The sequence below is a fragment of the Nelumbo lutea genome, chromosome 1, assembly GCF_056320005.1.
Source record: "Nelumbo lutea isolate HS-2025 chromosome 1, American lotus-T2T, whole genome shotgun sequence".
NCBI classification, from domain to species: Eukaryota; Viridiplantae; Streptophyta; class Magnoliopsida; order Proteales; family Nelumbonaceae; genus Nelumbo; species Nelumbo lutea.
Genome location: NC_142684.1, coordinates 196,707,565 through 196,726,054, shown reverse-complemented (window position 1 = coordinate 196,726,054; position 18,490 = coordinate 196,707,565). Strand labels below are relative to the sequence as shown.

The 18,490-nt window shown below is 37.1% G+C and overlaps 1 protein-coding gene across 3 annotated transcripts in view; it reads right to left on the bottom strand.

Moving 5' to 3' along the window:
* Window positions 1-16,102, bottom strand: part of LOC148880202 (kinesin-like protein KIN-UA) — a 28,240-nt gene extending 12,138 nt beyond the window's left edge. For 2 of the 3 annotated variants that reach the window (XM_088962050.1, XM_088962051.1), the window contains exons 1-9: window positions 15,543-16,102; window positions 13,656-13,756; window positions 13,403-13,525; window positions 11,831-12,016; window positions 11,424-11,645; window positions 11,140-11,296; window positions 8,110-8,259; window positions 5,642-5,730; window positions 4,301-4,504 (exon numbers count right to left, since the gene is read on the bottom strand). In XM_088962050.1, coding sequence (XP_088818176.1) covers window positions 4,301-4,504; window positions 5,642-5,730; window positions 8,110-8,259; window positions 11,140-11,296; window positions 11,424-11,645; window positions 11,831-12,016; window positions 13,403-13,525; window positions 13,656-13,756; window positions 15,543-15,738 — 1,428 coding nt within the window. In that variant the 5' untranslated portion in view covers window positions 15,739-16,102. Of the gene's footprint in view, window positions 1-4,300; window positions 4,505-5,641; window positions 5,731-8,109; window positions 8,260-11,139; window positions 11,297-11,423; window positions 11,646-11,830; window positions 12,052-13,402; window positions 13,526-13,655; window positions 13,757-15,542 lie in introns of all 3 variants that reach the window. The other variant, XM_088962052.1, reaches the window with a different exon arrangement.
* Window positions 16,103-18,490: the final 2,388 nt, after the last annotated feature.

Here is an 18,490-nt window from a genome sequence, read left to right as displayed (position 1 = left end):
GCCTGTACCTCAGCTTCAACAGCTTCAGCCTCTCCAATGGGACCACTGTAGGCCCAAACTTGAGTGCCTAGAGAGATGAAAATTCTGCTACCTATACTAGCCTGACCTCTGTGATTAAATCTACTATAGCAGCTGCCATCAAACTGTACTGGAGGATGAAGTCTGTAGGAGGTCTAGGGGTCACAGGAAAAGTGAGAACTCTTTCTAAACTTGAAGAACTCAGAATCAGCCCCAAGTTTCTTTCTAGGTCTCCCATTGAGATGCCTTTGAACAAACTGGACACCTTCATCCAAGAGTTAATTCGAAAAAGCACCCTTCCTTTTAGCTCATCCTGGGAAGAATACTTATCTTCAAAAATTCTTTTGTTGCGTTCCTCCCAATACACCAGTAAACTACATGGATGATTGCCTTTCCGTAGAAGAGCACCTCTTTTACTTGAGGTACATCCAGGTCATTGTAAGAGAAGGTCAGACACAGAAATTGGAGGGGTCCAGTGAAAACTACCTCTATAGAAGATGTCCAAAAAGAATTGCCAAAGGCTTCAGGCTACTTCACAATTTATAAGAAGGTGACCACATGACTCCCCATCTTTCATGCACATAACACAGATATGAGGAGCAATATAAAGGTTTCCTTTTCTCTTTCATAGGATCGTATCACAAGTATTAATACTGCCACAATAAGCCTCCCAAACAAAGAAGCACACTCTTGGGGGAACAGCAGAAAGCCAAATCTTTCTTATGCAGGGAATGGGGGTTAGTTGTCGCAGAAGTCAACACACTATAGAAGGATTTAGTGGAGAACAAGCCATCCGGAGAAGGCCCCCAGATTCTTTTGTCCCGAGTCAAATGGGAGAGGAAGACAACTGAAAGAGAGGACAGCATGGAAAATATATCTTGAGTTTCAGAATCTGTCAAGGCTCTCCAGAAGTTAAAATTAAAAGAGAGGCCATTGCCTCCTCTAAAGATAACTGAAGAGACAGAAGCCTGTTTTTAACGGGGTAAGACTAAAAAAGAGAGGGTAGGAAAAACAGAGAGGTTGCTTGCCCAGCCAGAGATCAGTCCAAAACTTGATACTAGAGCCATTGTCCAGTCTAAAACATAAAAAGGAGAACAGATCAAGGAGGGAAGAGATACCTTTCCAGGGACTGCGAAGAGAAACAAGAAGAGACCTGATTGGAGTCCCATCCATTCCTGCTCCTTCCGTACTTGCTTCTCGTAACAGTAGCCCAGAGAGAAGATTGTTCCAAAGGGAATCTCCACAGCCACTTCCCAGGAGAGAACAATTTCTTTCCAGAATATGACCTGGCCACAATCCCCCCTCTTTGATTTGCAGACCTCTTCCCACTTCACCAAGTGATCTCATTTCTTGCCTCCCCCATCCCACAGAAAGCCCCTTTGCAATTTCCCTAATTAAATTTGCAATATAATGTATATAATGACTGTTACTTGTCAATTTATTAGGTCTTCACTTCAGTTTATATCTAAGTTCTGACATAACTTGTGATATTGATTATGATGGTTTTGTTATTACAAATTGTAAATATGTTTTTTCAATCTTTCCTTATTTCCCTATTTTGAGGAAATTCATTATATTTTCTATTATATTAATTAATTATCAATTAAAAAATCTATGTTCTGGAGGCTTACAGATCGAATGCAATCTGATTATCTTGGATTCAGATGACTTGTTTATATAATCAGATCGAATGCAGATTTAACTCCCTCTGATCCAATTAGAATCCTAATCCAATTATATAATAATATTTATTGATTTTAAGATATAAAACATATAATAATATATAAAAATCTGATTATCTTGGATTCAGATGACTTGTTTATATAATCAGATCGAATGCAGATTTAACTCCCTCCGATCCAATTAGAATCCTAATCCAATTATATAATAATATTTATTGATTTTAATATATAAAGCATATAATAATATATAAATATAACAATATATATTTTTATATATTATAATATATATTTATATATATAATAATTTAATATTTCATATTTATATTAATTTATTCTATATATAAGTTGAAAAAGTAATTAACTTTTTTAATTTTCTTTATTTAAAAAAAAATGAAGCAGAGTAGGATTAAATCTGAATCTGATTCAAGTCCAATAAGATTTGAATCCGATCCAGAATCTTTAAATCTGATCAGATTTTGGAACACATTCGGATTCCCATTTTCATTAACCAGACTGGATTCGGGTTTTTCTGAATCTGACCCAAACTTGATCTGTTTTACAGCCCTACATATCACACCTCATAGCTTTAAAACATAGCTCCAGGTATAATTAAAAGAAGTATAGTTATGCATGTACTTCAATATAAGTGAGAAACCACTGCTTTGACAACTAAGAGAACATTAAGAGACTTTAACAACCGATTATGGAAACACTTACTTCACAGTCACACTACCAAAAATAAATCCTCTTGATACTATACAACCATAAAGCAAAACTTATTTTAGCATGTAATAATGTACATATGGCCCTTGGTTATATTTTTTTTTTGGATCATTAACAATAAAATTTTATTAACTCAGAATAGTTACAATATTTCTGCATCCCAGCAGCTCACACCCAGCCTCATACACCATTCCTTGTTTCTTACAATGGTGCCCAAAACATTTGTTCCCTGGAAACCCCTTTTTTGGCTAATGTATTATCCAACCAATCTAAAAGTAACCCCCATTTCTCTTGCTATGCGTCTGATTACCCTCAACACTGTCACTTTTCATCCAGTTTACTACCAATTGAGAATCACCTTCCACCACCAAGTGCCTAATGTCCATTTGCTTGGCTAACCTCAACTGTTGTAGTAATGCAGAAATTTCTGCACTCACAGTCAGCATAGTCAATTGACCCAGAAAACAGAGCCAATATAGAGCCATTCCCATCTCTAAATACAGTCCCAATCCCAGCAGAGCCTGATTTACCCACCAAAATGACATCAAAGTTCATATTTCCTCAGTCATTGTCAGGTGGCCTTCACATCTCTTAGACCCTAACTTTCATGGAAGAAGAGGTGGCTACTATTCACCAATTTCTGATTATAACATCTATTGAGAAATTCTTAAACAACCCCATGGTCCTTATCCAATGGCCTCTTGGTATACTTGTATGGACATTTTTGTTTCTATCAGAGTATACCTATAGAAAAATGTCTTAAATTTTAGTTTTGTTACTTAGTAAACATCTATAAGAAAAGTGTCACTCATCATATACATTAACTGTCCATTTATGCCAAATATGCAAGCAAAAGGAAAATATTATATAGTACTGTTCAGTTGGAACCCTACATGTATGACATGAAATTTCATTCATTTAGGAGACCCCATAGAGTCCATACAACACTGAGTTGCATGTTGACTATGGGGGTGTTATGTAGTGTGGATGAGAAATTGGTGGGTGTGGACTGGTCCACAACACCATAGACCACAGCTCTTCTGAACTGTGGATAGATTGTGTGGACCGGACCAGTCTACACCCACAGTGGCATCCATGTATCTCATATACATTTTATGGGAGATCTACATTGTCGATCATAAATATCTAATTTTTGCTTTTTTATATGGTAAATAAATTGAAAAAAAAGGCATCAATATATAGACAACAATTGCATTTTTTTAATAATTAAAAATATTATTTTAAATATTAAAAAAATAAAAAATTAGTATTTTAAATATTATTTTATTGATTTAAATAATGAAAAAAGAGTTGAGAAGGAGAACCGTCAAACTTGTGCTAGAATTAACATTAAAATTTATTATTTTATTGATAAAATGTTAAAATTTAAAAATTTAAAAATTATTAAAAATTAAATAAAATGAGTAATTGGACCAATGTAACACACCTGCATTACACTGAAACCTTCCCACAAACTGTCCACACTATAGCATGGACCATCCACGAGAAAATACTGTGAACAATAAATTGGGGTGTGGCCCATCCCTGTACACACTATTTTGTGGATAGGGACTGTCCACACATAGCAGAACACCATATCTTACCGTGGACAGGACCAAAACGGTCTCGTCCACGATATTTACACACTACCGAACGCCACCAATATCTCCTGAATATCATGTGGGAAAGGAGATTGAGCCCACTTTAGTATACTACCTCTTCTAGCACAAACAGCTTCTACCTATCAATTGCAGCTTCAGCTCTGGTCAAAATCATGCATAGGCAGTCGATATATTCATGGTCCAACAGCATAGTAGCTCACACATATTGCTGATGCTAATTCTCATAGATAAATATAGATAGGAAAAAAAACTAACCTCTAGGGCATCAGCATAGCTTCTTTCTGCTGCTGAGATACGATTTTGTGCATCTAAAGTTATTCTTTCAATTTCATCCTCAAAAGCTTTTTGTTGCCTTTCATTTTCAGCAATGAGCTTGTCCAATTGTATGTCAAGCCTTCTAGCCAAACTTTTGTAATCAAATTCTTCCTTTATTCTTACCATATTTTCCACCTTCATAGCCTGTTTCGATATATCTTCAATGGTCAGGAATCTCTAATTGCACAAAACTAAGTAAAGGAAAAAAATATAGTAGAAAGAAATAACCCAAATAAACAATAACAATGTCAAGTAAAAGTCAGGAATACAATCTCAACCTGCAAAAGATATACCAACTTATGAATAGAAACAAAAAAAATTGAGAACAGCACAATAATAATAATTTGTAACAACAGAAAGAGAACTACAAGTTTTAGAATAACTTCTCAAGAAGCAACAAGTCCATAAATTAAGTTTGGCAGCAAAGAGGATGTTGAGATGGATGTGTTAAAATGAGAAATGAAAGACATGGAAACAAGTGTCTTCCAATCCAAATGGCTCGTTAGGATGGATTCATAGGTCTGCTAACAGTTTGGCAAATACTCTAGGAAGAATGGATGTTTAACACGAATGGATTAGAATGGGGAATGCCGGGGCCTGGTGCAAATTTCTAACTGTTTTTAAAAGTACTAGTGTGAATGTACTGTTTTAAAAGTATTAGCGCAAATTTCTAACACTATTACACTACTCTTCCAAGTCAACTGGAGAGTAGTCAGTATTGTTATACAAGTTAACTTTCTATTATCAATAATATTCATTGTTACTGATCAAAAAGAAAGGCTTAGTGATGAGTGCATTGGTAAGAACAATGGTTTAAAAGAAAGAGGTGCAAGAAAAGTGCAAGGGCCCTCTAGCGCCCAAGGCACAAGGAGAGGCATGCACCCAGACAAAGCAAGTGCAAGTTTTTAAAATTTTCTTTTAAGAAAGAAAAATAAAAACAACAATACTTCGAAAAAAAAAATATCATCATCATCCAAGCCTGATTAAAATTTGCAATTGAAACATTTAGAATAGCAAACATATAAATGAGAAAATGGAATTTTTTGAAGAGAAAATATCAATAAGCAACATTTAATAAGTAGCACATCAAAACCCATAAGTTATGCACTTTGTTCAGGGAGCCAAAGAAAGAAAGATTTAACAAAAAGATGGCATTTACTACATCACAACCCATATATTCTAATATGTAAAATCAAATTAAATTGTTATGACCTAACAATTGGAAGAACAGAGAGCAATTTTAAAGAAATAAAACACTGCAAATGCAATTGCTAAACCCACCCGTTGCCCAAACATTATGGTACTTGCAGTTTCTCCTCGATGCCGTGGAGATGGACCAATAGTTACAACTAATGAAGTTCGTGCAGTGCCTGTTATATCAAACATTTAAAATGTGTGAGGCAGTAGATATAGAAGCATCGAAATTGGGGAAACACACACCAACTTTCCTTTAATATTAATAAATTTCACTTGATCATGTCACTGATTAAAGTTATATAAGTTAACAATGGATATGAACAGAATGGAATGGTGAAACAAGATTTATGTAGCTAACCACATATAGTTGGGACAAGGCTTTGATGATGATGTTGGTGATCAAAATATGTACTCTATATGTGAACCGTTAAAAGAGGCCACTACCCAATTTTTGGGAGGGGTGGACAGGATATGGACCTAACCTCTGTCAGTCTTTGCACAAAGTGGCTGCTCCCAGACTAGAACCTATTTTTTCACACTTGTGGTCCAAAGTCCTAATTAGTAAATACGGTAGGGAAACTGATGTTCTGGACCCATGCGTAAAAGGTCATGACTCTTGGATTTGGAAGGAAATAGCTAAAGGTTGTAAATTTATTAGGGAGCGATTCATACGTGCCATTGGGAATGGAGAAGACACTAATTTTTGGGATGACCCATGGGTTACTAGGACTACCTGTAGGCAGAATCGGTTGTATGTTTGTGGTCCAAAGTCCTAATTAGTAAATATGGTAGAGGAACCGATGTTCTGGACCCATGCGTAAAAGGTCATGACTCTTGGATTTGGAAGGGAATAGCTAAAGGTTGTAAATTTCTTATGGAGGGACTATACATGCCATTGGGAATGGAGAAGACACTAATTTTTGGGATGACCCATGGGTTACTAGGCCTACCTGTAGGCAGAATCGGTTGCATGGGCCTCTCCCAAATGTTAATTTGAGGAGTGTTTAAAGACTGTATAACTGCTTCTGGTGATTGGGACATCAACCTGATTTCTTCTCTCTTGCCAAGTGATATAGTTGAAAAAAATCATGGCAATCCCTTTAAATTTAGGGTTGCAAAAAAATGACGATTGGATATGGCCTGACACTAAAGATGGTAATGTTTCAACTAAATCAGCTTATACATTTATTAGAAAAGAAAATGATCTCCCTAAAGCTCAAGCTTTTAATCTGATTTGGAAAGCTCCATGTCAACCAAGGGTGAAAATATCTTTGTGGCTGCTCTACCATAGAAAACTCCCCACTCGCAATGCTCTAATAAAGAGAAATATTCAAGTTCCTAGTGAATGACCCTTGTGTAACGAAAGCATGGAAACGATTGATCATTTGTTTATGGATTGTAAGTTCTGTAAGGAAGTCACCCACTAGTGCACTAAACTTAAGAGTTGGGTTGAAAGTAATCTTGAGACTAGTAATGCTCTCAGGGCGACTTATTTTAGCTATTTAAATTGGCTGATTTGGAGAGTCCGAAATAAAAAAGTTCAACAATATCAGTTACACTCCCACTTATATTACAAATCTTGCAAAAAACTATGTTGACAGTTTCCTGTGTGCCCAACATACTAACACTCCTGCCAAGAATCAACCTAATTGCAAAGTCTGGAGAGACATCAAATGGGAAGCTCCGGGTGACCAATGGATTAAAATCAATACAGATGGAGCTGTCAAGGGCCAGAATGGTGGTGCTGCGGTTGGGGGTCTTCTCCGAGATCAACTTGGACAATGGAAAGGAGGCTTCACCACTTACATTGGAAAATCCTCTATCGACTTGGCAGAATTATGGGCTGTCAAATGTGGGCTTGTCTTGGCATGGAACTCATGCTACCACAAAATCATTTTGGAGTCAGATTCACGTTCCACCATTCAAATTCTTAAGGGTGGTAGGGATAACCATTGGCGTCTTTCTACAATAAGCGAGGAGATCAAAGCTCTTCTGAATAGAGATTGGGAAGTTCGTATCAATCACTGCAACAGGGAAGCCAATATATGTGCCAATTTTATGGCCAATTTAGCTTGGAGCACTAAGATTCGGTATAGGGAATTCCTTATACCTCCTAGAGAGATTAACTTTCTTCTGTTTGTTGATGTTATAGGGGTACTCACCCCTCGCTTAATTTTGGTTTGAGTCTTTTGGTTTCCGTGCTTTGTTTTTAAATTTTGTTTTTTAGGCTCTATCAGATGAATCAAAAAAAAATTACACTTGTTAGTAGTTTTTACCATTGCACCAAGCAATGGCCCCTACTCTAAAATGGAGCACTCATCATCAGCATCCAAGTCTTATCCAAACTATATGGGATCTAAAATGGAGCACTAAAAATAAAAAATAGTAAGAAAGAATAGGTCTGGGGTAAGCAAGAACTGCTCAAATACCAGAAACAGAAAAGTAGTGAATCAAAGAAATGGTTGCACATGAATCATAGAAACATCCCATGCTATTTTGCTTAATAACATCAGAAGTAATTAAAATCTCCCAATGTATGAAAAATGCCACACCTCCGAATGAATCTCGAAGCAATCTCGTAAGCTTTGAATCACGGACCGGCACATGAGCACTATTCTCTGCCAGTGCATTTATGCACTTCCCTAATGCACTCAATGAGAGATTGATAGACTTAGCTTCCTCTAGTGTATGCCCCTCACTACCTGCCAATGAAGGGAATACAATGAAAACCTCACAACATAATTAAGATTCTGATAATAAAATACAAAGTAATCAGCATTAGCATACTAAAAATAATCAAAAACCATGTAATCTTCTAATGCATTTCATAAGTTTAAAATTTGCAAGTAACATGGTAAACAAGCACATATGTACCCGCACCAGGGGAATACCTACCTAATACATTCACAAGACTTAGTAATCAAAAAGCACCCACTCAATCACTTAACTTGTTAATAAGGCATAACCACAATAATTCTAAATTTTAACCCAACAGCAAGAGGTGGATATAGAAAATGTGCTTAAATGCCACATTACATGTGTTAATTGCAAAGATCAAAATTTTGCAACATACCAGCACATCAATAATATGTATCGTATTGGTGGGTCACCAATACACAAAAACTAAGTGTTTAAAAAAAAAAAATATATATATATATATATAAAGCAACTCAGGGTAAAGACCAATACGCCCCATCCGGCATCTGTCTGTATCGACATTTAGAATTAGAACCTTGGTTAATTGCACAATAAGTATTGGTTGCTCAGCCATAAAAGAAAAGGGCCATAACTCAAAGTGGAGGGAGCAGAGAACAAGGACCTAATCTTTCACATTTCTTTGCACATAGTGGACACTTGCAGATTCAAACCCAAATTATCATGCTTGTCAATTTGATATTTTATCACTGCACCAAGTAATGGCCGACTGGATCTTATTAGGAAAAAAGCCTATTTCTATGGCTATGGTACCTAGGGAACTACCCTAGGATCTATGTTTTCTATATAAAAACATCCATCGCCTAGGCGACTAGGCGACAAGGCGGGGCCTAACGCCCAGCCTCACCTTGGTGCCTTGAAAACTATGGTTGGCACATAACACAATGCACAATTGTTTATTGTAGTTTTATACACTTAAGCACTGCTAGGTGCCAAATAAGACAATCTATGTGGAAACACCTCCCTCCCCTCAACACCACCATAACCTGATGTAAAGAATGGTACAAAGGTTTGAAGTTAAATCTGCCGAACCATTGATAATATGAAGTTAAAATGCCCACATGGCACTTAAGTGGACTCTAAATGGGAAAGCAACACCATGGTTCCAAACTCTCATTGAATGCTGTTCAGTTCAGAGCAAATTTTCAGATATGAGTAAGACCTGTTCATGGGCTGGGCTCAGGCTTAGCTTTTGCTAAATTTTGAATGGGCCCAGCCCGAAGCCCAAGCCTAAAACAGTGTAAACCCAAGTCTGTGAACATACCTAGATCTGTGTGCACCTATTAGAAGCATAACCAGATGGACTAAAAGGGGGATAATCACTTAGCTGATTAGTGTCGGATACAAGTGGTAATATTTCAAACTTCAAAATGCCACCAAAGGCTTATCACAAGAATATTGAACTACTCCAGGTTCAAATGTTATTCAAGGTTAGAAACTTGGCATATATAACTGTAGCAGGGGTTAATATTGGGCATTCTCTACCAACCACAAGCCATGTCAGGCCAAGTGACTGTAACTGGAGAAAGATCAGGGTGATACTTTGGGCCAATTTTTTGGTTCACCAACCAGATCATGAATTCTTGATAGTGTCTATCAAGAATTGAAACAACAATTCTTGATCCCACATTGGACACAGTAGATGGCTTTACCAATCATCCATCAGAATGGAAACAACAATCCTAATCACCAAATGAAAGGGAACAAGTGGTCATGAGGCAACATGGCTAAGTACATTGAAAAAGGGTAAAAATCCACAAATCCTTGCTACATGAAGTAATGCAACTAAGAGATAAATAAACAGATTTGAAGTTTCACATGCTTGAACTGAAGAGTGCTTCAAGCATATAAAACATTCAAATCTGTTGACTTTACCAACATCACATTTTCAAAGCCATTTTCTCCATCTGGATGCAGAAATGGATTTGACAATGTGCTCCAGATCCAACCCATTTCATGCTCTACTTCAACATATGGGACATGTAACAGATATGGAAAAACACCCTAATGAGTATTTCTCTCCAACTTTTAACATTATCCAGAGATAGATGGTAGCATTCTGCAACTAAAAAAACAGGATGAGTAAAAAACAGAAAAGAGATGACAGAAGGCGAACGTAGTTCCAAATTATATGTGGTGGAACATACTACAGGCCTGAAAGTTAAAACTACAACAGCGTAGATAGCTAACCAATCAACGTAATATTTGCGACCTTGAAACACTTTTAAGGATACCCAGGTGGTTCTGCACAATAAATGATTGCATTTTGAAGCATGAGTTTGTTCACTAAATTCTATTCAACTAAAAGGATATATGCTTTTACTTTGAAGGGGCTGGAAGGGATTAGAGGTAGACCAAAAGGGACACGAGTCAAAGTAGTAAGAAATGATTTAAGCGCTCATAATTTAACAATGGATATGGCATTAAACAGAACAGAATGGCAAAACAGGATTCATGTAGCCAACCCCATAAAGTTGGAATAAAGCTTGGATGGTCATATATGCTTTTACTTCCTAATGTTAACTGCCATCAGTAGGCAAGAAGCAGAACCTGTCAACAAGAATAATTCCAGCAACAGTCAACTATTGATTTTACTCAAGAATTAAAACACTCAAGCATGGAGAAATGGTTGGAAAGGCATTAGTGACATTATATAATTTATATATGCAGTGGGCATGGAAGAACATGTTGAACGATACTGAACACCAATTTTGCCTCCATCTCACTTTAAAATAAATATATATCTGAGGCATAAATCATACAAATGAGTATGTGGTATCCATTACCAAAACAATATAACAAAACCAATCAGTTTCCTGAATCAAGCGTCAAAAAGAAAATAGAAGTAGCAGCAGCACTTTAGGTACCTGATTTATCAATGCGCTCTGAACCTGCAAGATCTACAACAACTAGCTTGCCTTTACGAAGAAGGGGTGGCTTAAGAGTTTTTACCAAGTGAGAAGTGTTCTCATTATCACTTGAAAGAAAAGAATCTCTTCCCTTGACAGACCTCTTAACATGGACCTGCATCAAGAGGGTAAATCTTTCGATATTCCAAAAATAATCTAAATATGGTAAAAGAACCAACAAAACAATATAATGACACCCTAATTAGCCTGAATTGCACTAAAAGAATAGTTCATCTATTCACCATTAGTATAGCATGACTCCTAGAAGATTCAGTATTCAACTTTGTGTTTGCAGCAAATCGATGAGCTTCACCCAATCGTAGCAACTCGACAAAACTCTGCTGGTCTCTGATTTCTACTTGGGTTGCCCCAGGTAATGAAACATCCCCAGTTTTTGGGTCTTCAACAATAGGAATATTATCATTTGCCGGATCAAGGAGGTCTTGGATTGTCTCCATATAAAGCTGCACATGTTAATGAAGAATATAACTAATCAACACTCACATACATCCAAAGTGAACTTGAGATGTTGGAAGCCAAATTCAAAAAACAAAAACACTGAAAAACAAAATGCAACAACTGTGCAACACTAAAGCTAAACAGAATGCAACAACAATGCAATTATCCATTGTTTTATGTGGCTAACAACCTGCAAGTAGGAAACTGAGACAGAATCAGTTTCTGGAGAGATATCTGCTAAAATGTCCTCCATTGAGCGCACCATAATACCACGATCAGCAGTATCTTCTTCACCAAGCCGTCCAAGAGTAAAAGTCTTCCCAGTGCCAGTTTGTCCATATGCCATCACAGTCCCATTATAACCATCCAGAACACTCTATAGAATAGGATGAAACTTAATATCAGCACTTGCTGCCCAAATTTAAGACAAAAAATCAGGACTCCTATATAGTAGAAAATAGTACAACAATAATCATCTTCATTATCGTCCAAGCCTAATCCCAACTATATGGGGTTGGCTACACAAATCATGTTTCCCCATTCCATTATGTTTAATGTATTATCCATTGTTAAGTTGTTCAAATTTTTCTAGTGCATGGAGAGTATCAAAAATGAAACAGATGAAAGGACATTTAGGAAAATGTAAAGCAAAGAATGGGCATATACCACTCAATGTTGAGTTACCTTTTCATATGTCTTCCATTTCAATAACAACCCAATGCATTAAAATAGAAGACAAGAAGGAAGAACAAGTTCAGAATTTTTTTTTTTTATAAGTAATTTCAGAAATAAAATTAGCAACCTAAGAATTTTTCTTGTACATAATTCAGCTCAACTCAAGTACTTAACACATTAAAGCCTTAAAATAATTACATGGGATTGGCTACATGAGCCCTATTCCGCTATTCCGCTCTACTCAGTATCTTGTACATCATTAAATTATGGGCTCTCAAATCATTTCTAACCACTTCAACCCCTATCCTATTTTTGGCCTGCCCCTAGCTCTTCTAGACGTTTCAACTTGCAATATATCACTTGCTAATGGTGTCAAGCTTATCTTATATGCACACATCCAAACCACCTTAGTGCTTTCCCTTATTTTATCATCTACTGGGGCTACTAATTTTGATTAAGGATTCAGTTATTGTTGGGTATTCTCTTTGCTTTAATTAGTTGTAGATATGCTTGGGTTTACCAGAGGATAATTGATTATATAGGATTATAGGGTTCATTTGTGTTCTCTCAGCAGTGAGTATGAATAAAGAAGGAGGTTCTTCTAGAAAGAGATTGAACCTAAGTACCTCATCACTGCAGGAAAAGAAAACTTTGGGGGATGGAAGCAAACTCCAGAGGGGAATCTTCTGCTCCATCTTGATTCATGTGTAATTCTCTCTTTTTGGTGATGGGAGGAGGTAGGACAGGGAAATGGGAGTAAGAAAAAGGGCTATGGAAGAGAAACAGAAAGGCCAAGGTAGGTTAAGTTTGATTAGGGTTCTGTTTTCTCAAACTTTAGGCTCAATACCCTGACTTCAAGTTGGCACACGCCCAAGCCATAGATGAATAATGGAAAGATATCCTCTTGTGGCTGTATATACAGCATGCTGTACAGAAAGTAGTTTTGCAGCAGATCCAGATTCACAACACAGGCCCATGTAAAAAGAGAAAGGGCAAGGTAGCAAGGTCCACTAGTTGATCATGTTAAAAAACAAATTAGAAACTAGATCATGTTAGCAAGGTCTACTAGTTGATCTGTGATACAAACCTCTACAACTGGTTTTGCTACAACTTCATAGACCCGCTTTTGTGATGCAAATTCAGTGAGCACTTCATCAAACTCATATGTGTCAGAATCCCAATTGTTTTTACGGAGTTTCAACCTTTTGAGCTGGGACAAAGCAAGAAAACCATAAATTAGCAAGGAAAAGTAGCAACATTTAATAAATAGTGATTCTTATCCAAACCCAGATATGAAGGATGGAGAAAGCTTGTAATATTCGAAAGCATGATGTGCAAACCTCTGGTTGCAACTCTACACAATCAGCAAAATCGGCATCTGCTACCAACTCCTCTGCATTCCGTGGCCGCAATCTCACTGCCACTCTTACTCTTCCAGAAACTGTCCACGAATACCATAGCAATTACAACAATGCAGAGTCCGCAATCAACAAATAAGGCTTTTTTTTAAATGCCAAACAGCTTATGAAATACTAACAAGCAAAGAGGAGCTTTTGTATTTCTAGTTACAACCAAAACTCTGATGTAGAAGTCAGCTATTAGATGACACAAAAAGAAAAATCATGGGAGAAAACAACACCAGCCCTAACAAATACTTAACAGAATGTGCTCTAACTCAAACTTAAGATAGAAATTAGTAAACAAAGAAAAATATTTAAATAAGATATCACTATAGCAATTCCATACCAATTTCTCATCGGAAGTTAATCATGAAACCTTGGAGTATTTTTTGTGCCCAAATTTGCAGACACTCAGTGATGATGTTATGATTGCAAGGATTAACCAGATCAAAATATTGATTGTGTAATTATGAATAATCTCTACCAGGAAAAAAGGTAGTGCATACTAATTCGATTAAGATAAGTACATAGAAAGGAAATTATAGATTCAATAATCACCCAAGTAATCCCACATAGTAAACTTGAAATTTTAAGACTAACATATAAAAAGAATGGACAGTTAGCAAACCAAGAACACAGGCTTCATCCCAAAGGCCCAGTAGGATGCAAAATTAAAGACTCAAAATTTTTTTTGTTGGATAAGAATTCTTGACTTTCCTGGGGAAATTATTGCATCTTAGCAAGTCTTTTAATAGGTGCACTCACAGACAAGGCTCATTTTGTGGGATGTGCCGCACTTGAATCCAGGTGCGCATCACCTTAGTTGTTGCTATGTTTTGATGAACTATTCTTAAGTTTCTTGTTGAATAGGTAATTTAGCCATACCGTAGATTGGACCTACGATTTTAGAGTTTAAACTGTTTAATTTATGTAGGAATTTGAAGGTACAAGGCTACAGTCTTGGTGTAAATGGCACCATACACAATTAAACCAATGGATGTTTTGAAATATTCTATTTCTATCAGAATTTAGATTTGAAATATCAAGTTTTTCCTTTAATTTTTTTTAAGTGGCACCACATTTTATTTAGGTAAATGCCTCAGGCTTTAGGAACCCCATGCACTTTAGTTGAACTTCTCGCTTCTAAAACATTGATCTCGGCCAGTATAAATTTGCCCTACAAAACCATAGAATGGTTCACCCTTATCGTCCATACAACAACCAAAAGAAAAGAAAAAGAAAAACGTTGAACATAAGTGAAGACAGTAAAAGAAAAGGAAATGCTTCCAGAACACAACAGGGATTTCATCCTTCCTGTAAACTTCCTCCCATACCAAATCCGTTCTTAAATTCAAATGCTCGGTTTTGAAGAAGCCCACTACGTTCGCCACTTTCAGCAAACTTTATTGAGCGGAAGCTCCCAGTGTTTACGGTTCAACACAAAAACTTCGACTTTTGAATTCCGATGATAAGAAAAGTAAGGAAATGGGGGAGGCAAGAGAGAAGAGTATAGTAGTTTCTCATCTAAGCAGACCTCCATTCATTTCCACCAAATGTAAGAAAAAACTCGTTAGTTAACATATCCAAGCTAAAAAACAGGCAAATCAATCTTAGAAAAAGCCCGAAATAAAAGCTCGAAACCCTTCCTCATAGTCGATCTCCTAGTAGAAAACAGATCTTGTCATCTTCACTCACGAATTGAGCAATCTTAAGTAAAAATGGACGTGATTCAAATTCAACATTGATACAAATTTCATACATCAAACAGAAAGAAAACGTGAAAAAAAAAAAAAAAAAAAAAAAAAAAAGAAAGAAAGAAAACCTCACCTGCAGAATCATTCTTCACCGGTCCAGCGGAACCACCAAGCGAACCCGGACTACTTCGCCGAAGACCATGCGAGTTATAGGGCGATGGAGAGGGCTTGGATTTAATAGAAGAAGACCTAATGTTAGAATTGACAGACAGAGGCCTATCAACCTTGACGCCCCCCTTTGCACTCCCATTTCTGTAACCAGAAGCCATATCTTCCCCTAGTTCAAAAGCTCCTCGCCATCAAAGGCTCGGAAAGAAGGAGAAATCTCGGACGGAAGCAAGTGAAACCTGATTCTATAGCGACACAGACACCACGACAGCAAAGCTCCAACGAAAACAGAGAAGAAATAATGGGAAGCAATTGAATCGCTACAGATGGGACTACTGGAGGAGAGAAATCTCAGAAACCTGTTTAAATTATGAGAGAGAAGTTTTTGAAAGCACGTACTAGATGACTTGCCGTCCGACTAGGGGGGGTAATGGGCCCACTCAGCATCTGCTACTCCCAAGTGAAAAAGAGAGGGAAGGCCCGAACCCGATACAGGAGGGAGCTGGTCGCCGTTCAGTGGGCCCCGCTTCTTTCCATTTTTTCCCTTTTTAATGTGAAAAAAAAATAAAGAAAAACCTTTTTTATCTCAGAGATTAACTGAAACCGCCCTCGTGATGGTCTTAAATTACGCCGACCGGTCGTATGGTGTAGCAGTGCGATTCCCTTCCAATGACCAAATTACCCTCCTTGAAATTATTTTATTATGGAATAGTACATACCGGACACCCGAGGCTCCAGCTTGGCACCGAATGTTTCGTGTTTCTCTTCTGTGGTGACAAACCAGAATTAATGTCTTTGAGGCTTGGATCTCATTTTTTTAACAATGTATACAAGGGGCTGTGTTGCTTACCGATTAGAGCCAAGATGGGTCTTTCCGGTTCTTCCGGCAGGTTCACCCAGGTTAATCCAACAGACAATGACCATGATTAACATGTATGAACCGGCAATAAAAAACAACAAAACGAAATTAATATTTAAGAGTATCACCTTTATGAATCGTGTGATATGCAAGGTTAAAAGTATCGGCCCGTATTGGTTGATATGTATTGTTCCAACACCCCTCTGATACAGACCTACAGTGGGTGTATCGAGGGTTTGACTGGTCCAGAGGATGGAGGAGGCCTAAACCGGTCCCTCTGAATTGGTTGCAAAAAAATTAAAAAAAAAAAACATATAAAAAAAGGGTATGATTCATTGATATGCCCATATCAAATATCGGACGTATCAATATTTTGAACGTTGGTGATATGCAATTGATACTTTGAAGCTTGGGCCTAAGTGAGGTGATGCACTTAAAAGCCACGTGGCAAAAACCAACCTCTTTATAATTTACTTACCAACCTATTGTAGGTAGTCGGTCATTGTCCTACAAGTCAAATTAAGAAAGTAAATATGATCAAGGAAAGTGCCTCAGGTTCAAGAACCTACCTACACACAGCTTTTACTAATTAACTAATTAATAATAAACAATGGTAGCAAACAAAGGGACAGGACTAAATCACAATTGCACCCAAAAAGTAAACATGGATATCTTACCATAAAGTGAGTTATAAGATAAATAAATGGTAAAAGTGGTCTGGTCCCACTAGTCCGGACCATAACCATAAGCTGCTGCCACCCCTAACCCTAAATTCTATTGACTGAACATTTTGCCTGATGGGTAGAGTAGGAACTTCACCCCATTTGATATTGATAAGAGAACGAGATAGAGAAAGGGAGATAAAGTTGGAAGAAGAGTGTAAAAAGGGGAGAGAAGGCTTATTGGGAAATGATGAGAGAGAGTGTAAACCATGAAAGCAATTAAAGTGATGATGATTAGGTCTGAAACCTTCTTTCTTCTGCTTACAAACATAAATAAAATACTCAAAGGCGCCAAAAAGAGTATTGAACTTTATGAAGGGGAGGGTTTGAAATTGTCATGTTTTTCACCCTGATACCCTTTTGGCCTGAATTTAACACAAATTTCCCTCCAACCTCCATATGCATCTTTTGGCATCTCTACAAAGCCCAAAATCCCATATGAAATGAAAATGTAAAATGACCCACATGTTCCTTCCATTTCAACTTTAGTGGCGGAAATCTTGGGGACAGTAGACCTAAGAAACAATAAAGCCCAATTACAAAGTATAGCTTGAGTATGAAGCATGTTGCTTCATCTTCATTATTAGTCATTCTCATGGCGTTTTGACCAGAATGAATGCTGTTTTCAGCCGTGTTCTCTTTATAGGTTGGCCCGACCCACTAACCCTTTACTGATCCACCTTTGGTCTTGGTTTTGGGTGGTTCTATATATGTGGGGTTGCAATGGATTGGACTGAATTAATTCACGCAGTGGTATATTTGAATCGTAGAGATTCAAATTCGATTTGATATTTGACAGATATGTGAAACATTAATTGGTTTGAATTTGATTCATTTACATAGCTAGAAATACAAGTGTAACTAAGGGTGTCAATGGACCGGTTTTGGATTGGACCCCGTCTGTTCTAAAATCAATTTGGATGGACCAACAAGACATATTGGATCGGATCAATCGGGCTAAAATATTTATTAGATTGGATTGACCTGGTCCATCCATAATAAACTTATATTGGACTGAGTTGGATTAAGCCAATATCTAGTCCATTATTGATGTAAGATAAGAATATAGGTGTCAATGGACTAGGTTTGGGTTGAAGCCAATCTAAATCAAAATGAATGTGAATAGATTGGATGGTCCAAATATTGAATTGGACCGGTCCAAAATGATCCAAAATATTCATTGGACTGGATTGGACCTGGCCCATTTATAATGGATTCACATTGGACTGGATCGAATTGGACCAAATCCAGCCCAATTGACACCCCTATGTGTAACTGGATTTGGGCATCTAACTATATTGTCTTTGTTCACCAGCATAACATGCCCTATGT